The sequence below is a fragment of the Macaca mulatta genome, chromosome 13 (assembly GCF_049350105.2).
Source record: "Macaca mulatta isolate MMU2019108-1 chromosome 13, T2T-MMU8v2.0, whole genome shotgun sequence".
Classification (NCBI taxonomy): domain Eukaryota; kingdom Metazoa; phylum Chordata; class Mammalia; order Primates; family Cercopithecidae; genus Macaca; species Macaca mulatta.
The window spans coordinates 105,032,719-105,055,450 of record NC_133418.1 but is presented as its reverse complement, the minus strand read 5'-3'; the positions used below and the strand labels follow the sequence as shown (position 1 = coordinate 105,055,450).

General features: G+C 43.3%; 1 protein-coding gene across 1 annotated transcript; it reads right to left on the bottom strand.

Moving 5' to 3' along the window:
- Nucleotides 1-350: 350 nt before the first annotated feature.
- MATN3 (matrilin 3) lies at nucleotides 351-22,153 on the bottom strand. Its single transcript, XM_077960105.1, has 8 exons — nucleotides 21,306-22,153; nucleotides 14,573-15,139; nucleotides 11,993-12,118; nucleotides 10,783-10,908; nucleotides 8,593-8,718; nucleotides 5,330-5,455; nucleotides 2,510-2,618; nucleotides 351-1,408 (listed from the first exon to the last, which is right to left on the bottom strand). Exons 1-8 carry the CDS (start codon nucleotides 21,529-21,531, stop codon nucleotides 1,351-1,353), a joined length of 1,464 nt encoding a protein of 487 aa, XP_077816231.1. The 5' UTR covers nucleotides 21,532-22,153; the 3' UTR covers nucleotides 351-1,350.
- Between the last annotated feature and the right edge of the window lie 579 nt (nucleotides 22,154-22,732).

Genomic DNA, 22,732 nt, shown 5'->3' with positions numbered 1-22,732 from the left:
TAACAGATGTTTTATATATTTCCTTGGTATATTTAGTTTTTGTTCCTTCCTTAAAGTTTATATTTTATATTTACATGTGTAGGTTATATTTGCTTTTCAGGAGCTTATATTAATGTAAAGGTCATCATTATTTTATCCAAATTTAGGTAATTTTATATTGAAGCCTTTCTTTTGAACCTGAACTTACACTTTTAGCCTCAAGAGTGTGAGGTTAAACTATAGGAGGAGTATCAAACTTCTGTCTTTTGATAAGAAACTGTTGAATGTCAAAATAATTGTTAATTCAGTATAATTTAAAGAAATATGTTTAATAGACAAAATTGATGAGTCATCAAAAACCAGACATGATAATATGTAAAGGTAATAACTTTTATTAAAGACAATACAAACCAAAAAAAGAATTGAGCAGTGCAAAATTTAAAGGACTGTTTTGTTCTAAAAGTTGCAAGTTTCAAAGCCAAAAGAATTATATGTATCTAATATATAAGTAAAAATGTTAGACTTTCACGCCTGTAATCCCAGCACTTTGGGAGGCTGAGGCAGGCAGATCACTAACATTAAAAAGACAACATTAGATTTTATCGATTTATAGCAATTTTATAAATATATATAACTTTATCACTTGGATCCTGAAGCAAAATAATGAAGTCAATTTAGGATTTCTTGTACTTGGTATAAAGTTTAACACCCTAAATTCACAACTAGTGCTCTTTAGTAGTACATTTCTTTCAAAGACCAGAATGAATTAAAAATGGCAATGTAATGTTCACTTGATCTGTGTTAACTATTTTTAGATATGTGTATTGCAAGCTATTATTGATCACATCTTCAATAATACTGCAACAAAATAAGCAAAAAACAAAAAGTGTTAAATAGTTCAAAATTACATTGATCTCAGTTACATGAAGTTGTACGTGTAAATACCTTGTACAATTTGCACTCTCAGTAATAAGATTGATTTATATTATAAATACTATCAAAAGAAACTAGACCTAAAGTTTCCATCGTGAATATGGTTGTCTAATATAAACATTTAAAAATTAAATGGCTCAATTAGTAGATAAGGAAACGTTAAACTTTTCATTCTATTTCCTACCAATCATTTCACAGTCATAACTTAGAGACACTAAAGTTTGCTCTTAATAAGGATCTGCATATTTATTTCCTTGGAAAAATCATTCTGATTCTCCAGAAGATCTTCATACAATTTATCAGGTAATATTCAAGCATTAATACAGGTAATGGCAAATTATTAGCAAGAACATTGGCAATAACAGGTGTGCAAAAGAATGTATGAGTATTAAGTGTATACCAAGCTGTCCCCATTTCCAGGTGAGAAATTGGAGCAATTTAACGATGTATTTGTCCATATTCATTTACTTGCAACTTCTCCAAAATGCCATCAAGTGGCAAGTTGTTAAGGCCAACACCATTTAGTTTTACACATTAGAAAATATAAACACACTTTCAAACACTTCAACACAAGATAAAACGATAATGTCCTATGATAAGTGGAAAAAAAGCAAAACTGCTTTCTCACCAAAAGTTGAATTCAGTCTAAAAGTCAAACATCCTGTTCTTGGCAGAGAGCACAATAAAAGTATTCAGATGTTTTTGTTCATAGAAAATGTAATTGGAGCAGCATCTTAGTGTGAGGGATGGGGGAAACAATGTTTATGATGTCTTGATTAAAGGGATAGTTGGGTTGTCCCTTTGTTTGGCTCTCTCAAGATTCTGCTCTTCTAAGAAATGCACCTTAGTAGATCTAGGGTAAATGAGAAGTATGCCTTTCTTGTGAAAAGTTAGGAGAATGGTGAAACGAAATGAAAGATGGGAAAAGAAGATGCCAACTGATTCCAAGTAGTGTCCTAAGCAAGTGAAGGATTTGGAAATTGATTCTTTCCAATTATCTATACCTCCCTTAAAAGTCTCTGCATATGCCTAGATGGCACCTACCACAATCTGAATTCCGCTCCTCTAGGGTACATAGGAACAGAGTTGTTAACTTGAACTGTTCTGAGAAACTTTTCCCGAGTTACTCCTTTGGAGAAAGAATTGATTTTGAAAGTTTCTGAGATTGTATCGTGTTACATTTTAAAGTCTGCTTTTTGACTACTTGGCTAGTTAAAGTGTACAACTGTGTAATCTGAGATATCCCCCATTAATCAGCTGACTTGCCTTGTACATTTACAGATTCTGAACTAAGAAAGCCATATTAAGGGATCATTAGCATAAATGTTCCATCTGTTATGTAAGAGCATATACAGTTATGGAAAAGCACTAGGGAACAAAATAGGCAGCTTTTACATGTAAATATTGAATGGGTGAAACAGTCTATTAAATCATTAGAAAAGAACTCTAATTTTTTTTAAGTTGTGTATTACTACTGCTCATACTAAAACCTAACAAATAAGTCACTTGCCTGTGGAATGTCTTAAAGTGTTTGGCTCAATTGTAGTACCTAGGCTGGCTCCAGGCAGAAGCAGAAAACCATCCAGAAAGGATATGTTTAGTGTTCAGTCTTTGAAGAGACGAGCTGACCTTCTCCTGGAATGCCAGCGTAGCTTCACATCCACAAACATCTTCAGTAGAAACGAGTCTTCGTGCTTCCTCAATGGCTGAAGACAACGACAGTACACAAATATACTATCTAGGAATAGCTATATAGGAATCATAACAAATCAGGAAATCCACAACTGAATATTTCCACCGTTAAGACTTACCTAAGTGCATTTCCCAAGAGTTAAAGGGATATATGAACAAACAAAAAGATGAGAAAATACTTATCACAGAAAAATTCATCTTAGGAGACATTGGGAAAAATGTTTATAATTGTCAAAGCTGAGTGATTCTTAAATAAGGGTTCATTATTTTATTCTCTGTACTTTTGTGATTGCCAGAAATTATTCATGATAAAAAGTAAATTTAGAAAAACATGGTTGGTATAGAGGGAGGCCAGGGATATAGAGATAAGACAGTGTTCATGTGATACTGTGTAATTAAGAAAGGAAAATGGGCCTGCTGCAGTGCCTTATTCCTATAATGCCAGCACTTTTGGAGGCTGAGGCAGAAGGATCACTTGAGGCAAGGAGTTCAAGACCACCCTGGGCAACAAAGAAAGGCTCTGACTCTACAAAAAAGTAAAATAGCCAGGCATAGTGGCACAAAACTGTAATCCCAGCTACTCAAGAGGCTGAGGCAGAGGATCACTTGAGCCCAGGAGTTCAAGGCTGCAGTGAGCCATGATCACACCACTGCACTCCAGTCTGGGTCACAGAGTAAGACCCTGTCTCTTAAAAATAAATAAAATAAAACTAGGACAATAGTACTCTATTTGTATGGCCAAAAGGTATCAAAGGTGAAAACCAGGGCCAGGCACGGTGGCTCACACCTGAAATCCCAGCACTTTGGGAGGCTAAGGTGGGTGGATCGCTTGAGGTCAGGAGTTCGAGACCAGCCTGGACAACATAGTGAAACCCTGTCTCTAATAAAAACACAAAAATAAGCTGGGCATGGTGGCACACGCCTGTAATCCCAGCTACTCTGGAGGCTGAGGCAGGAGAATCGCTTGAACCCAGGAGGCAGAGGTTGCAGTGAGCTGAGGTCGCACCACTGCACTCCAATCTGGGTGACAGAGTGAACGCCGTCTCAAAAAACAAACAAAAAAAAGATAAAAATTGGTTAAGTCCTGATTTCCTGTAGAGGGCTGTTATTCTATTGAATGGTTTGAAGTGAGAGTCGTAGTTCTTACCAATAAATACTTTGGAACTGAAAATTCAGGTTTCTATTGACATTTAGCCAAATATAAGAGGTGATAAAAGTAATTCCTATTTCTTTCTGTAATTCAGTGAGGCAGCTACTCCTTTTCAGTATCAGGGCTCCTCCTAAAGTTTTGAATAGAAATAAGAGTAACTTCCCAGGTCTGAAGACTGGTGTATCATCTTCCAATGGAGTAATTCCATTGCCCGAGGACAGGAAATGGTCCTTTGCTGCAACATTTTTACTCTAACATTTTACAAAGATCCAATATAGGGATGGGAGATCATAAATTCATTAAATATAATCTATCATCTATCCACCTGTCTAAATCCTATTGAACCTTTTAGGGACAGCCAGTCCAAATCCCATCTTAATCAGTCAATAAACCAGGAAGTATCTATTGAATATCAACTACCTGTCCATGATCCCTGTATCCATAAGACGGGTACTTATAATACTTGTTCAGTGTCTGTCTTGCCTGATAGTCTCTAAGCTCTAGGAGGGCATGGGCTGAGTAGGATATTCTAATTAAAACACTTCACAGAAAATTGTAAACCTGGATTGTAGAAAAATTGAAAGTTGAGAAATGGATCTGAAACTCCATTTCTCAAACCTGGGTTGTAGCAAAATTGAAAGTTGAGAAATGGAGAAATGGTGCTTATAATAGCACCAGAAGGAATAAAATAGTTAGGAATAAATATTTTTAAAAGTACAAGACTTATACACTGAAAACTACAAAACAATTTTGAAAGAAATTAAAGAAGACCTAAAATAAAATTAAATTAAATTAAAATAAAATACATACCATGTTAATGGAATGAAAGACTGTTAAAATGGCAGTACTCCCCAGGAAAAGATGCCTCACCTCATTAGTAACCAGGAAATGAAAAAAGCATCCACTAGATTGGCAAAAATGTAATTCAGCAAAACCAGATGTTGGCAAGAATGTGGTTCTTGGATTCTGACAAGCAAAAGCATTGAGGGGAGGGTGGAAACGAGTGAGTGCAGGGCATGCTCCTGGACCATCAAACAGCCCACTGTGGCTGGACCAGGATGCAGGAAGAATCAGTGAATCTGGGGGCAAATGTAGTAGAAAAGTTTTAAAAGCCAGGATGAGAGAAGTAGTTACCATGGGCTGAGGGGAGCGGGTGATGAGCAGTTATTGTTTCATTGGTACAGAGTTTTATTTTGGGATGATAAAAAATTTCTGGAGATGGATAGTGGTGGTTGTTGCCCAACAATGTAAATGTACTTAATGCCACCGAACTATACACTTGAAAATAATTGAAATGGTAAATTTTATGTGTATTTTACCACAATAAAAAAATCCAGATTTAGGCAGAAAGTTTAATTATTAAGAAAAATGTGAAAAAGAGAGAAGACAGAAACAGCTCATGGAGGGTAGGCTGCCTGGTGGAGGGGTATCACTGTTTTATTCTGTAGACCAGTGGGAGCCACTGGAGAATTCTGACAAGGAGAAAGAATCACAACTGTGTCTTAGAAAGAAAAAGGCTCGCTCCTGAAAAAATTTTTCTACCGAAGGAAATGGGCTTAAAGGGCTGATCCTCACCTGAGCATGTTTTCTTGTCCTCATTTAAGGTGTAGCCAGGATAACAATCACAGTGGTACGATGCGGCGCCATCACTCACACAAATGTGCTGGCAACCATGAGAGCCTAGAGCACACTTGTCACGGACTGACCGCACATGGTGCAGGAAAGAAAATATTCACACATTAAATAGAAAAGTAAACACAAATGTCTGAGAGAAGAAGTTTCCATTTGGTCCCCGCAAGTGCTGAGAATGCAGTAGTAGTCAGTAGTCAGCAACAGGCCCCATGCTGCAGGAGCAAGCCTGTTTTCTCTTCCCATACCTCTCATCCCTTTGGCCTCACATCACACACATTCCTTTCCTTTATATCTCTCGCAGATATCTAAGGGTACCTTTTCTTTTTTTCTACCCACAGCATTGGGTGGCACTGAGTCTTGACTGTATTCCAGAACTTACCTCCAGCCTTTCCTGCTTCCATCATCCCCAGCTACTCATGGATAATCATCATCACCACCAAAAATAATGTTTGAGGGACCTAGTCATACATGGAACTAAGTTTGATGCTGCACAAAAAGCACTATATTGACCAAGTGCCTGCCTTCATAGCTTACAAAGCGGAACAGAAAACATTGACCTGGAGACACACGCACACACACACAAGCACAGATGGGAAAATGATACAGTATTAGTAATGATGATGTGTATGATTAGAGAGTGAAGTACGTACTATCTATCACAAATAACATTTCAGGGACAAATGCAATTTGCCCAAATTTGAGTGGAGAGCAGAGCAAAGTGCCATACTCATCTCATGTTCAGACTGGCCTAGGACAAATAAAACAGCAATTCTCCTTTAAAACCCAGAAAGCCTTCCTAGAAGACATAGGTTCCTCCTCTGCCATTGCAGGAACCAAAACAGTTTATTTCCCTCTAACTTTCCTCTTAAATGTCATTTCACATGCAGAACCTTTTGTGGCTTACTAATGCCTATAGAATAGCTTTGTGTGAAATGCAAGGCAATATATAATCTATACATAAAGTGCCTTTCTAACCTTAATATGGCTATTCCCTTTCAGTGCTACAATTTAGATTTTTTTTTTTTCAGCAAAATGCCTTCTAGCAGGGTGTTTCATTTTTTTCACCTCATTCCAGCTTAGTACCCACTCTACAGGTAGCAAATGGACATCCTTCCAGCCCCTGGGCCTGATCTGGGGCTCCACGTTAAATTTACAAGCCTTCCTACCACTAGCAAGGGAAAAGCAGACCATTAGAAGGGATCCGATCCATGGGATGTTCCTCAGCTTTATAGCAGTATTCACTATTACTTTAAAACATATAAATAGGCCAGGCACAGTGGCTCACACCTGTAATCCCAGCACAAGGCAGGTGTATTGCTTGAGCTCAGGAATTCAAGACAAGCTTGGACAAAATGTCAAAACCCCATCTCTACAAAAAATACAAAAATTAGCCAGGTGTGGTGGCATGCGCCTGTAGTCCTAGCTACTCAGGAGGCTGAGGTGGGAGAATCACTTGAGCCTGGGAGGTAGAGGCTGTAGTGAGCCGAGATCACACCACCACACGCTAGCCTGGGTGACAGAGTGAGACCCTGTCTCAAAAAAGAGAAGAAAAAAAAAAAAAAAATATATATATATATATAAAACTAACTTTCCCACTAGTATGTCTTTCTCTTCTGTCCCTCTTCACTCTCCTGTGCTTTGTACACTAAGACAGTATGGCTTAGTGGTTAACAGCCTATGTAACCACTAGAGCAAGTACCTGGGTTTGAACCCTGGGTCTGCTACTTGCTAGTGGAGTAACCATGGGCAGATTACTTAATCAGTTTCCTTCTAAAGTTGCTGTCAGTATTAAGGGGCATTAGTGTAGCTAAAATGCCTAGAATCCTGCATGGCCTACAGTAGGCTTTGAAGAATACGGGATACTGGCATCTGGCAGTGTTGTCTGCCTTCACTAAAAATTTTCTTTGATTTATGTTTTTTTAAAAAATAAATTGCTTCACTGTATTCCATACTATCTGTTAGTTTGAATGGAAATTTGTTTTTGGTTTGTTTTCCCAGGTCTTCAATGTTCCTGGCAGCTTAAAGTACCAACTGGGACACTTGTCACTAGTTCGAGAAATACAGCCATAGGTGAATTCTCTCCACCCCAACCTTCTTAGTCATCCTGCCCTGAACAAATTAGCTCAAGCCAGTCCCTGGCCAGTGCCACTTTCCACTTCTCTCCATTGAAACCTTCATCCTCCTTCAAGGCCCAACACCAGCCCTTCGCAGATGCCCACCTCCCCAGCCTCTACAGCCCTTCGTTTCCATCCGTCCCTCTCCCTGGCTCGGTCTCTGCTTTCCTAAGGAGCCGGCTGTCTGTTCACCCAGGCTTAACTTGCTCAGAGGCAGAAACTTAGGCTTCTTTATATGCTCACAATGCTTAGTGCCATCCTGGGAACAAAGTAGGTGCCCAGTATTTTTTTATTGGTTTCACCCATGGGACTGGGTGACATGCCATTTCCCTTTGTCTTGATGAAGTCTGTATCTCCTCAAGGGAGAGGAAAATAAACATCAAATCTAAAACACATTCAATATGCCAAAGCTAAACAACACCTTGAGAGCTTGGAATTTCTCTCGGGAGTGTTTTTACATTTATAAATGCCACCCTGTCCTGCCAGTAAGTTTAAATCAGTTTAATGAGGATTAACAGCACTGGCCTGGGTTCATTGGCCAACGTATAAGGCTGAGTTTCACCGATGATTGATCGTCTAGAAACTGCCAGGGAGTGACCGGCCTCAAACTTACTGGAAGATCTGTGTGGGTCTAATTCATGCATTCACAAAGTCTTCTTTACTAAAATCATCCAGCTTTAAGATTAACACTACAGAAAAGTTCCAGGCCAAGTTTTAACTGGAAAAAGATCAGTTCATCCTATCACACCAAATAGTTACTGTCCAGCTGATTTCCACTAAAGTTTTCTCTTTGCTTAAAAGTCTTCAGTGTACAGAGCTATAATATTTTCCTGGATAAGGACCCTACATTTAATTAGCTTTTCTCATATCCCCCACTCCCTACCTATTTCCCAGTAATTTTCTGAAGTAATCTATGTTTGCTCCAGTGAGCTCACCACCCTCTGAGCAATGTGTGCCTTCATCTAAAAGTGTGGTTGAATGTCTGAACCTTGATTCCTTAAGTTACCTTTAAAAACCTCTTTGCTGGTTAGTTGCAAGTTGGTTTCACTGTAAAAGACCCAAGAATGAAAGAATTTTTTGAATGGATCTTACCTGAACATGTTTTTTTATCTGCATTCAGAGTGTAGCCATCATAGCATTCACAATGATAGGACCCTGTTCTGTCATTCACACAAATGTGCTGACACCCATGGGTACCCAAAGCACATTTATCTTGAGCTGTGAAACAAAAATTCAGGAGACAAGAAATAAAAGGTGGAAGAATATTTTATTACCCATGGATAGAAACCTTATTTGCAGCTGGAAACATATGAGGAAAACTTACTGGAAACTATTCAAAGCCATTGGCACTGTTTTTTTCTAACTAGAAGTTAACTGAGTTAAGTGAAATCCTGCACATACAATAATTAGTCTCTGACCTTCCACAATTGCTTTTCAAAATCATCAGTATTGAGTTTTTATAACCTAAGTATCTCATAAATACTTTCTAAAGCACTCCTTGTAGCCTTATTGTACTTATCCCAACTCAGCAGGACACCAACAGTTGTGTGGCTGATTACGCTAGATTCAGAAAAACACAGAATTAGAGTTTGAAGAAATTGTAGTTCAACCCTCTCCTGTTTTTTTAAATGAGGGAAAGGAGCACAAGGGAGACCAATTGATTCAGAGCAGCATAAAAACTCAAGACGCAAATTTTCATTCAATGCACTTTCCTCTGTACTGATATATATATATATATATATATATATATATATATATATATATATTTTTTTTTTTTTTTTTTTTTTTTTTTTTTTTGAGACGGAGTCTCGCTCTGTCGCCCAGGCTGGAGTGCAGTGGCCGGATCTCAGCTCACTGCAAGCTCCACCTCCCGGGTTTACGCCATTCTCCCGCCTCAGCCTCCCGAGTAGCTGGTACTACAGGCGCCCGCCACCTCGCCCGGCTAGTTTTTTTTTTTTGTATTTTTAGTAGAGACGGGGTTTCACCGTGTTAGCCAGGATGGTCTCGATCTCCTGACCTCGTGATCCGCCCATCTCGGCCTCCCAAAGTGCTGGGATTACAGGCTTGAGCCACCGCGCCCGGCCCTGATATATTTTTAAACTATTTTTTACTTTTAAACTTTTCATCTGAGATAATTTCAGATTTATGAAAAAGTTGCAGCCGGGCACAGTGGCTCACGCCTATAATCCCAACACTTTGGGAGGCCGAGAAGGGCGGATCACGAGGTCAGGAGATGGAGACCATCCTGGCTAACAAAGTGAAACCCCATCTCTACTAAAAATACAAAAAAAAAAATTAGCCAGGCCTGGTGGCAGGCGCCTGTAGTCCCAGCTACTCAGGAGGCTGAGGCAGGAGAATGGCATGAACCCGGGAGGTGGAGCTTGCAGTAAGCCGAGATCGCGCCACTGCACTCCAGCCTGGGTGACTCCATCTCAAAAAGAAAAAAACGTTGTAAAAACAGTGCAAAAAATTCCTGTACTTCACCTTGTTTCCCCAAACAGTAATTTACATAACCATAGTATGATTATCAAGCCAGAAATTAACATTGATACAATATGATTTACTAATCTACAGACTTTATTCAAACGTTGCCATTAATGTCCTTTTTCTGGTCCAGGATCCAATCCAGGATTCCACATTGCATTCAGTTTCACATCTCCTTCATCCTCTCTAATCTGGGACACTTCCTAAGTCTTTCTTTATCTTTTATGACTTTCATGCTTCTGAGAAGTACTGGAAAACTATTTTGTGAACTGAGAATGTCTCTCAGGTTGGGTTTGCCTAATCTTTCCTCATGAAGAGACCTGAATTTTTAGCAAGAATACTACAGGTGTGCTGTTGTGTCCACAGTATTGAGCCCAGCATGTCAGGTCATCCATGATGTCACTATGTGTCATCACTGATGATGTTAACTTTGATCACTTGGTTAAGGTGATGTCTGCCAATTTCTCCACTGTAAAGTTACTGTATTTCCCTTTGTAGGCAACAAGTACCTTGTGGGTTGTTATGTGATTTCAACCTACTAAATTGTCTGTAGCATTTGGGAAAGATTGTTTGGGCTGGATGCAGAGAAGGAAATGAGCAACACATTTATATATTTGGGCGGAGATACATACATGTTACCATTTCTGACGTTTTGGATAAAACTTAAAAATGGGAAAAGCTTATGGTAGCAAGAGAGGAAAACACACCAACTTCCCAGTCAATGTGACCTGCCCTTTCATCACTGGGTAGGTAGGCAGACAGCTAAGTAGCAGTCGTAAAGACTCCTCCCTCACTTACCTGAACAAGATTTCCTGTCTTCATTCAAGGTATAACCTTCATAGCACTCACAATGATAAGAGCCACTTCTGTCGTTCACACAGATGTGCTCACATCCGTGGATGTTAAGAGCACACTTATCAAGAGCTATCAAAAGATGATTGGGACAAATGTAAATGCATGCAGAGCATGGCAGAAATAAATAATTATGGGCCACGCCACTTACACACACACACACACACACACACACACCCCACTAATGAAACAAGGGAGGGGCAGCTGGGAGTTGGGAGCCAACCCTCTGGTCTTGGCTCTTTCACTAAGAGATCCTGTGGCATGGGTACGTTTTCTCCCTTACGTACATCTCAATTTCCTTATCTATAAAATTAAGTTATCTCTCAGCTTTCTTCCTCCCAAAAACTTTTTTCTAGGATTAAAAACAAAAAAAAATCTAATTCCCATTCTTCATTGACTTCATGTACGTATCTATGTACCAGACCAGTGAGGACCCCTCTAACTTTTTTGCTACTTCTAGATTCCATGAGCATCTATGACTATAGAGAGGAAGAGGGTAGCTTGTATGTAATTAAATAAAATCCAGGAAAAATTTCAAACCCTCAAAAGGACTAAGAATCTTGGACCCTTTTCTTTTCCTTTTTTTGTGTGTGTTTTTTGCTTTTTGTTTTCTGTGAGACAAGGTCTCCCTCTGCGGCAGTGCAGCAGAGGCTTTATCATAGCTCACTGCAGCCTCGGTCTCCTGGTCTCAAACAATCCTCCCCCCTCAGCCTCCCAAGTAACTAGGACTACAGGCATGCACCACCACACCTGGCTTATTTTTTTTATTATTATTTTTTGTAGAGATGGGGGTCTCACTATGTTGCCCAGGCTAATCTCGAATTAGCCTCAAACTATCCTACCAGCTCCACCCTCCCAAGATGCGGGAATTATAGGCCTGAGCTACCGCACTCAGCCCAGACCTCTTTCTTAGTAGCCTTTTCCCCTACGGTTTTATTTAAAACTTAAAAAGTATGGAAATAAGCTGATTTATGTATCATTTCACTTTTCTCCCTAAGCTCCTTTTCAGGGAAAACTGCTGATGAACAACAGTAAACCAGCCAAAAGGCAGTTAGGTAAAAAGGGGTCAAAGAGTCACAGCACAAGGCCAGTCCAAAACCTGGAGCATAGGTTTCCAAGCATTTGATTCAGTCACGACCCCCTACACAGGTCTCACCTGAACACGTTTTCTTGTCGGCATTCAAGGTGTATCCTTGGCTACACTCACAGTGGTGCTTGCCTTCCCCATCACTGATGCAGACATGCTGGCACTGGTGTGTTCCAAGCACACAGGGGTCCAACGCTGTGCAGAGGAAGTTTACAACAGTCAGCACTGACACTTAGGAAACATCTGAGATACCTTCTTCCATGTCAGTAGACATTGCTCTCCGGGCTCCTTTCTGAGTCTATCTTTACTTCACTATAAAAAAGGGTTATTTGTTTTCTGCCTCTGGCTTATTAGAAATGCTCCTCTTAAACTAGAAATGTTACTAATGTAAAAGCACACATCTTGCTATATAGACTTTCTCAAGGGAGAGAGGGAATTTGGAGTTTGGAGCTGAAGCCAAGCACATAGGCCAGGCAATTGGATGTTTTATTTGGCTTATCCACCTCCCCATGAAAAAAAAAAGATTTGTGCTTCCCCACCACAAGAAATGGGAGAACAATAAAGCACAGCCTGAAGTGACGCAAGCTACTTGTCCCATGGCAGCCAGAATCTGACTTCCAAGGTTCTATAGTCTGTGTCTAAACAGAATTCTCACACAAGTATGGGTCTAAGCCTAGAATAAACTCACAGGTGGGCAGTGATACATCTTTGAACATACAAATGGTAGAGGACAGTCTGGGTAACTGTCTTCTGAATATGTAAGGTGGGTGAAGTCATCCATATGCTAAATTCATAGTGAACTCATATGCTAATACAAACAAGTTAAAAGAAAAGAACAAAATAAATGGGATTACATTAGCTAAATTACATCTCCATCTTGTTGCTCCTGGAGCCATTTATATCTCACTGGATATTTTTTTCCTAGTGCTTTTGAAAGATGAATCAATGAATTTAGTCATTTCTGAGAAACCAAGGAGGACTGTTGGAGGAGGCGGGCCCTCCTGTGGCAGGTAACCCAACCTCCACTGCCCTTGGCAACAGGACAAGGCTAATATTTTTCCAAGAAGGGCCTCTTCATGGAATGATCTTTCCAACCCGTTGACTACAACAAGCTGCCACTCAGTCTTTTTTCCATAGAGAGGACATTTTTTCCCCCAGAACAAGCAGGTCTTTTGTACCAGAAGGAAAAGATTGCCACTCACCACTTGTTACTTTATAGCCTTCGAAGCCCAACCCCAGGTGCTAGCTTTGAAACCCAACTTTGCCACAGACCAACATGTTGATGGAAAAGCTCTCACCCACAAGCATGGAGTAGACGAGTGATTTCCTGGGAGAAAGAAAGCCACTTTCTTTTTGGAAATGAATGAATGCCAAGTAGATGCCACCAAAGCCAGTGATGGCTTGTGAAAGCCCAGTGTCCTGGGACAGGAAAGACAAGGGGATCCCAGCCGAGTCTGACTGCAATGAGGCCAAACGTTGCCCCAGAGCAAGACTTCATCTCCCTTTTCCTGACAAACCATTGATGGCTGGGTTTCACATTAACTTAGATTAAAAGTCTCCTTGAAATTTACAATTGTAATTAATTATTGGTTCATTTGTTTGTCTCATCTCCATCCCCAAAATGTTACTTAATGGTAAGGAGGGATTACCTTTATCTTTGTATCATCAGAGATCAATAAATACATGCTGAATAAATAAGTGTGGAATAAATTATATTGCAAAAAGGTATCTGTGTTTAAAAATTCACCTGAACTAGAAATTTGTCCACAACTGCTTGGATATTCATATAGAGGCATCAAAAGATTCTCCCCAGATAATAAAAAAATAAAGCATGAGTCCCACAGATCATAATTCTGATCAGTGACTAAAAATAAATTCCAGTATTAAATGGATCTGTAGTCCTAGATTTGGTCAGTTCATGCTAAATTCCAATAAAATTAGCATGTTCTTATTCAAATTCCATCCTAAAGGATGGAAGGAGTAGCAGAGTAACGGAATGATTTTTTAAGATCACCTTGCTTTCTTTCAAGTGAGCTGAAACCCTAATCTGCCTGCTCCCTGAATCCTGTTCTTCAACAAAGAGTAATCAGATAAAGAGCCCAGTCTGAAAACCAGAGCATTCACTCAATGCACGCTCGGGCTGACGGTGACATTGGAATAGAGGCCTGCTGACTCCCCCAGGGACAGACGCTGCTCCCTGTCTTCTGCAGGAGAACAAACAGAGTTCTGTTAGATCTAGAGATGGTAAAACTAAAAAAATATGTATCGGGGGAAAAAACGTAGTGGTGGGGCAGAGGGGACAGGACAGGCATCTTGAGTTTTGTTTTTCCTGACCCTGACAGGGAACAGCAGGGTCATTTATCCTGGATATTTGCAGACCTTCACAGTTCTAACGCAAACATGAAGATTTTATGAGCAAACCAAATTCCATATAATGCAGCTCTATATTCCTAAACCAATAGAGTGTGTTTAGGTTGGTCACACACATGTGTGCACGCGCACACGCACATACACACACACAGGATATATTTAAGTTTTTCATTAAATTTCCACACACACACAAAAAAAGAATAATACTCTTTTTCTCTGGGTACATAATGTCTGAACATAACATCCTTTCTAGATGGAAGCAAAGACTGACCAACTTACCACAGAAGGTTTCCTGGAATCTAGAGGAAAGTTTCTCAATGACCCCATAAGTCTCCACGTAGAAAACATGCTCTTCTAGGGGCTCACTGGCCATCATCTTGAGGGACTGCATGTCGGCCCGGTCCACGCCCACAGCGTAGAGCTCAATACCAGATGCTCGGGCCCGAGCCGCCACCTCGTTCACCTGGTCCTGGGGCCTACCATCTGTCACAATAATGGCCACCTTAGGGATGTTAGAAGAGGGCCCTCGAGCCCCTGCCTCCGCTGTGAAGACTTCATCCATTGCTGTCTGGATGGCCAGCCCTGACATGGTGCCTGTTGACAAAGGTGTGATTCGACCCACAGCCTGCTTCAGGGACTGCTTATCTGTGTAGGCTTGGAGTTGGAACTCGATCTTCACAGTGCTAGCATAGTTCACCACTGCCACCCGCGTGTCAGCCGGCCCAATGTCCAGAGTGTCAATTATCCGGGAGACAAAAGTTTTCACTTTGGTGAATTCCAGGGGCCGTACACTACGAGAACTATCAATGAGAAACACCAGGTCCAAGGGCCTGCTCTTACAAACACCTGCAAAAGACCAGGCAATGATCAGATCACAGTTAGAAATGCGATAATCCTCCCTTCCAGAGAACTCTGGGATTCCAGGAGGCCAGGCAAGGCAGCATCTCCTGACCCCAACATCGCCACTGCCTGCGACCTTCCCCAAGACCATTGGGGTGTTGAAAGCACCAAGGACTTCAGAATTCCCTAGTGAGAATTCACCTAGAGGTGTGAAGTTTCCCCAAATACCTCACCTGCAGGCTGGCTGAACCCTGAAATTTCACTTAGAACCTCATCCCTCTGCTTAAGTTTTGCTCCCAAGGACCCTCATGATTCCTGAGAATTAAAGGATTCTAGATGTTTCTTAAGCACCTTGGCTATCTGGAGCAATTGGACAATGTGTCCCTGAACCATGTAAAAGGCCTTGGGCCCTCAGGGACAGCCTCACTGCCAACCACTGTGCCCAGGCCTCAGGCAATGGAAGTCTGAGGCAAGGCACTCAGGGGCTCTTCTGGTGGACCCCCTCTTTTACTCCACTTCCAAGTGGGTGAAAACTGCTCCAGAGTATCCCTGAATCCCCCCTCCATCTGGCCATCATTCCTGTTTAGTGAATTTGGGGGCTCACTGAAGCCTGAAAATTGTCACTCAAGGCTCTTTCCTTTCCTAATTAAAAGTAGAAATAGGGACCCGGGTGCAGTGGCTCACGTCTGTAATCCCAGCACTTGGGAGGCTGGGTGGATCAGCTGAGGTCAGGAGTTCGAGACCAGCCTGGCCAACATGGTGAAACCCCGTCTCTACTAAAACTACAAAAATTAGCAGGGCATGGTGGCATGCGCCTGTAATCCCAGCTACTCGAGAGACTGAGGCAGGAGAATCGCTTGAACCTGGGAGGTGGAGGTTGCAGTGAGCTGAGATCACGCCATTGCACTCCAGCCTGGGTGACAAGAGCGAGACTTCATCTCAAAAAAAAAAAAAAAAAAAAAGGTAGAAAGAAGGATGCCAACTTAATCTTGTATCTGTTTGGTGCACTTCCATCTTCGTGAGCATGTCTCGTAAGAAGCAGGGATTGTGATCTGGTATCTACCCTACTGCCCCATCAAACTCTCTTGGTCATCTCTCTTTCACGTATTCATTCACCAGAAACATTTTTTGAGGGCCTACCTGTACGAAGTCCTGGAGCTACAAAAGCAAATAAGCCAGATTCCCCACCTTCAAGGAACTTATCTCTTTTCTACATAAAAGTACCTGACATACTATAGTATCACAGTACATCAGTACGTTTTAGTGTTCATCTATTCTTTCCCAGTCTTTCCTGTTTCCCCCAACCCCTGTTTGCACACCCTCTCTCCTCGATACAAAAATCAAATCCACAAGTCAGGACGAGACAAGAAAAAAGCCAATTACTAAACTTCTTTTTCTCTTTTCTTTTTTTTTTTTTTTGAGGTGGAGTCTTGCTCTGTCATCCAGACTGGAGTGCAGTGATGCGGTCTCGGCTCACTGCAACCTCTGCCTCCCGGGTTCAAGCAATTCTCCTGCCTCAGCCTCCTGAGTAGCTAGGACTGCAGGTGCGCACCACCACACCCAGCTAATTTTTTTGGTTTTAGTAGAGATGGGGTTTCACCATGTTGGCCAGGCTTGGCTCAAACTCCTTACCTCAGATGATTCTCCCACCTCGGCCTCCCAAAGTGCTGGGATTACAGGTGTGAGCCACGGTGCCCAGCCCTAAACTTCTTTTTCAAGCCATTCCCCCTTCTCACCCAACACACATGCACATGCAAACAGGCGTTACACGCATGCAGCCCTCAATGGAAATGAGGTCCTGGGGCATGAAGTGTCATTCAAGGCTCTTTCCTTTCCTAATAAGGAGGCAGAAGTTGACGCTACTCTAAGAAGGTAATTTACTTAGTGAGTAGGAAAAAAAAGGTAGATTCAAAATTAATGCCTAGACTAAGCACTTTATAGGAAAAAAAAAAAAAAAAAAAAAAAAAACAACACCTTACCTGGAACAGCCGACCTTATGTCTCTGTCTAGTTTTCTTTTAAAAGCAGAAAATTATCTTCTTATTTTTAGCCTGCTGCTTGGAGGTATTTAATTAACAAAAATAAAATCTTCCTTTCAGTAACACTTTAGGAATCACAAGGTACCAACACATCAACCCTGTGAAACTGGAGGTGCAGAGGTGGTTTTTATACCCATTTTACAGGTGAGAAACCTGAGGTTCAAGGAGTTGTGAGAACTAGAAAGTGGTAGAGCATGGATTGGACTCCAGGTTTCCAGACTCCAAGCCCCTGGGCGCTTGCTACTGAATCCCAGTTACCTCTCTCTGAGGCAACATTTTCCTCCACAAAAGTCAACATTCTCTCATGTATTCAGTAAACATCCTGCTTGTTGACTTTGAGCCACAGCCCTGAAATATGCTGTACGTCATGTATTTAGTTAAGTCAAAAGGAATTAAACCCAGGCGCAGTGGCTTGCGCCTGTAATCCCAGCATTTTGAGAGGCCGAGGGAGAAGGATCACTTGAGCTCAGGAGTTCTAGACCAGTCTGGGCAACATAGGGAGATCTCATCTCTACAAAAAATTTAAAAATTAGCCAGGCATGGTGGCAGGCACCTGTAGTCCCAGCTTCTCAGGGGGCTGAGGCAGGAGGATCACTTAAAGCTAGAGAGTCAAGACTGCAGTGAGCCACGATCGCACCACTACACTCCAGCCTGGATGATAGAATGAGACCCTGTCTCTAAAAGCAAAAAAAAAAAAAAAAGGAATTAAAATTCTTTCTTTAAAAAAAAAAAAAACTCCAGCAGCCATAAAAAAGAATGAGTTCATGTCCTTTGCAGGGACATAAAGGCTGGAAGCCATCATTCTCAGCAGACTGTCACAGATACCACATGTTCTCACTCATAAGTGGGAGTTGAACAATGAGAACACGTGGACATAGGGAGGGGAACATCACACACCAGAGCCAGTCAGGGGTGGGGGACAAGGGGAGGGAGAACATTAGGACAAATGCCTAGTCTATGTGGGGCTTAAAACCTAGATGATGGGTTGATAGGTGTAGCAAACTACCAGGGCACATATATAACTATGTAACAAACATGTACATTCTGCACATGTATCCCAGAACTTAAAGTAAAATAATAATAATAATAAAGATCTGAATAGGAAATATTTGTCATCTATTGTCTCTAAGGTTAGCCACTATCAGACTTCAAAAGAACCTTGGTCTCTACAGTCTTTTATCTTAACCTGAACATTTCCTTTTTATGGATCCCAGGTCTTTAGACAAACTCAACCAATTGTCAACCAGAAAATGTTTAAATTTACCTATAGCCCGGAAGCCCCGCCCCCCCACCCACCACAGGCTTTGAGTTGTCCCACCTTTTAGGACCAAACCAATGTATTTCTTAAATGTATTTGATTGATGTCTCATGCCTCCTTAAATTGTATAAAAACAAGCTGCACCCTGGCCACCTTGGGCACATGTTCTCAGGACTCTTGAGGGCTGTGTCACGGGCCATGGTCACTCATGTTTGTCTCAGAATAAATCTCTTCAAATATTTAAAAAAAAAAAAAAAAAACTCCAGAATTTTACTTCATTCCTAAAGTCCCATAGATCTAGAGCTAGGATGAAGAATTATGTTGAAAATCTTTCCTGGAGATGGGTCAAAGTATTTTTGCATAATTAGAAAAAGAAAGGATGGGGGCAACAAGAAGATATGAACTCCATAATTGACAGTGCTTTCACCAACACCCAAATGGTGTCCTTATAAATATCACAGCTATGTTCTTATAACTACATGTGCATGATTCCTTCCTTCTCCACTTGGTTATTCACACCGAATCCTCTATTCGGGGTGTGGTATGCAGAATAATGCCCCCCCAAAGACATCCACATCCTAATTCCAGAAACGTGTTGCTTTTACATGGCAAAGGGCAGAGACTTTGCAGGTGTGATTAAGTTAAAGACCTCTACATGAGAGGTTATCCTGGATTATTCAGTGAGTCAATGTAATTATAAAGTAGAAGAGGAAGGCAGAGGAAAGAAATGTGAGTAACTCAATGTGAGAAGGCCTCAACCTGCTTTAGCTGGCTCTGATGATGGAAGAAAAAAGCCATAAGCTAAGGAACTCAGCAGCCTTCATGTGCTGGAAAGGGAAGGGAAATGGCGTCTCCCCTAGAGACTCCTGAAAGGAATGCAGCCCTGCCAACACCTTAATCTTAGCCCAGTGAGACCAGTGTCAGACTTCTGACCCACAGAACTCTCAGATAATAAATGTGTGTTGTTTTAAGCCACTAAATTCACGGTAAGTTGTTACAGCGGCCGTAGAAAACTAATACCTGAGGGAGGCTTGACCAGGGTGGCAGAAAATTCTGTGAACATCTGGTTCCTTCCTGATTGGTACTCACTCGGCATCAGTCATTAGTTGTTTTTGAATCTCACTCCCATTTACTAAATAGCAGCAATTTGGTTCCCAAGAACAAAGAAAGAATCTGAATCTCCTAAAATGTTCCCATACTCACAATACCACTGAGTCCTTATAGTCCTGCTTCCATAGCAAAGCTTAGCAATTTCTGGTTGCTAAAAGGAGAGAATTTGGAACAGAGTGGAATCTGGCTTTTTTTAAATTTTTTTTTTGAGACAGAGTCTCGCTCTGTCGCCCAGGCTGGAGTGCGGTGGTGAGATCTCAGCTCACTGCAAGCTCCACCTCCCGGGTTCACACCATTCTCCCGCCTCAGCCTCCTGAGTAGCTGGGGCTACAGGCACCGGCCACGACGCCCGGCTAATTTTTTGTATTTTTAGTAGAGATGGGGTTTCACCGTGTTAGCCAGGATGGTCTCGATCTCCTGACCTCGTGATCTGCCTGCCTCGGCCTCCCAAAGTGCTTGGATTACAGGCGTGAGCCACGACGCCAGGCTGGAATCTGGCATATATTAAGGGATTATCATTCATGATCAGTTTCGAATTCCAGGTAATAAAAGACTAGTGCAGCTCAGGGGGTCATGGCCACCTGATGCTGAATCTCTCCTTCCTTTTCTAGTCCCATCCCAGAGGGAGGCGGGTCAGGACTAGAGTAAGGTTAACTTCCAGAAGAAAGACTTTCCCTCAATTCCCGGCCTGCAGCAACCAGCCACCAGCTGAATCTAACCCTGTGGACCCCAGCACCTCCTGCCTCAGCAGCAATGCTTTTGCATTTCAAATCTGCCACTTCAAATACGGGGACTGAGTATTTGAGTCAGGAAGAAGTCCCTTGAGCTCCTTCTCAGCTCATCCAGAAAGATGCAGTAGGGGATAGACAATTCAAATCAGCCTGAGGCATGCAGCGTGGCTGGCCAGATGAGACTGCATACCCAGAAATGGCCTGGCACAGACTCTCTTTAGCAAGACTGAAGCTGGGCTTTTTGGAAATGAAGATACAGTCTTATGTAAACCATATTAAGAGGTTGGTAGGCTAGGGCGGTAGAAAGAGACCCTGCTTGGGATTTCGGAGCCCTGAATTTTATTGTGGGCTCTGACACTGATTCACAGAGTCCCTTCACCTTGATACGCCTCAGTTTCCCTTCATGTGCTGTCAGGGGCTGTGTCAAACGACCTGCCCGCTTCGCTACACTATGAGCTTTGCTCTGCTTCAAGAATCAATTGCTGACCAAAAAGAGAAATAGAATTGTTCGCCAAAGACCCAGAACGTCTTGGTCCTGGGGTATCCAGCGGCTCCTCGGGTCTCCTCCTGGTCTCACACCCCCATCCTTTACCTTCCAGTCTGAGGCAGCCTGAGGGCTGTGGGAGGGGAGGAAGGATCACGCCCTGATATTGGATGGAGATAGAGGGATTCCATGAGAACTAACAGCAGTCTCGGGAAGGGTTTGCTCACTGAATGGAGAGGTCAGGATTGGGACAGAGCTGGGCAGCAGCCCCTGCGCTCCCCAGCTGCCCTGTGCTCCTGGCCAAATCACAGGGGAGGTTGCCGGAGTGAGAGCTTCAGGAGACCCACATTCTAGCCTGGACACATGAGTGATACGGGGCATCTCCCTCCCCTTCTCTGGACCTCAGTTTCCCCTACAGGATTCATCCCGGAGGGGCCTCTCTCTCCCGCACCACGGTCGGCCTGAGGCCGGGATGTAGCGCGCTTGCTGGATGCCCCGGGCTTCTCCTCCTCCTTCGATGCTCACACGTCCCTCCCGCTGCCCGCCTGTACCTGCACCGCTGGCGCGGCCGGGCTCGCTGGCCCCGGAAGCGGGCGCGCCGTCGGGAGCCACAGAAGAGGGGCGGCGTCCAGGGCTGCCCTCGGGACCTCGGGTCCCCAGTCTCCGAAAGCCCGGGCGGGCCACGGGGTCGGGGGCGGCGAGGGGCAGCAGCAGCAGCAGCGGCCAGAGCAGCAGGAGGAGTCCCGGGAGGCGGCGCGCGGGGGCCGGGCGCGGCATGGTGGGCTCCGCGGGCCTGGCGGTGTCCGTCGGGGGCCGGGAGCCCACGCGAGGCGCAGATTTAAAGGTCCCGCGGCCTCGGGCTCCGCCCCGTCCAGCCCCGCCCCGGGGCCTAGAGCGCCAGGCAGGCCCGGGGAACCCAGCCCAAGGCCAACAAGGAGCCTTGTCCGCGCATTCCAGCGGCAGAAACGGAATGTCCGAGCGAGGCGGCCAGCGGCGCGGTGGTCACCTCCCGCCCCTGCCCTGAGCCCCGAGCTGGCTGCAGCTGGGTGGGCTCGGCTGCTGTCGCAACCTCCCTCCTCCGAGTAACACCAGGGCAGTGGGGGCAGCCATCCGCTGCTGCAGCCTGCCCGGCCCTCCACTCTCCCTCCCACCCCAGCGGGGCCTGCGCCCCAGGTCCGGGATGGGGACCCCTGGGCTCTGCCTTCCCTTCCGCCACTGGGTCGCCCGCCTGGGGCTGAAGATGAAACCCGGTTCCTCACTCTACATTCTTTTTCTCAGCCAAGTAACCCAAGTTTTGCTGTGGGCTCTTGGTTTAAAAAAAAAAAGAAAGAAAAGGCCTCACAGATTCTAGGGGCATGAATAAGAACGCTTTCATCCGAGCTTCAAATATCCACAAACATTTGAACTTATATTCCCGGGAATAGAAAGTCAAACATACATTCCCCAGAGAGCCCCGTTAGCTGGAAGGACAGCCTGTACCAACGCAGGCTTCAAAGGCTCTCCCGAGACCCCATTTCCTCTCCGGAAGAGTTATCATGGTACAGGGCTGGAGGCTGCCAGGGGACCCCCATGGAACTCACTGTCTATGAGAAGGAGATTTGCATAAATGCGGTATCTGTCTACGGGAACGTGGTGGATTTAGGAAACAGACACTGACTGCCTGCGGAGACCGGAAGACTTCTAAAACCAGGTGACATTTGAGCCGAGTCTTAAAACAATGAGCGCGAGTTCCAACAGAACCTATCTGGTCGTCCTATTTCACTATTTCCCCTCTCCAAGCGATCCTCCTCGCAGGATCCTAACCCTCACTTCTCATATTTGTACCCCACGTTAGTAGTAGCATTATACACAATAGCCAAGAGGCGGAAGCAACCCAGTGTCTCTCTTTGTATGAATGGAAAAGCAAAATGCAGTATCTACGGACAATGGAATACTATTCAGCCTTAAAAGGGAGGACATTTTGGCACATGCTACAGCA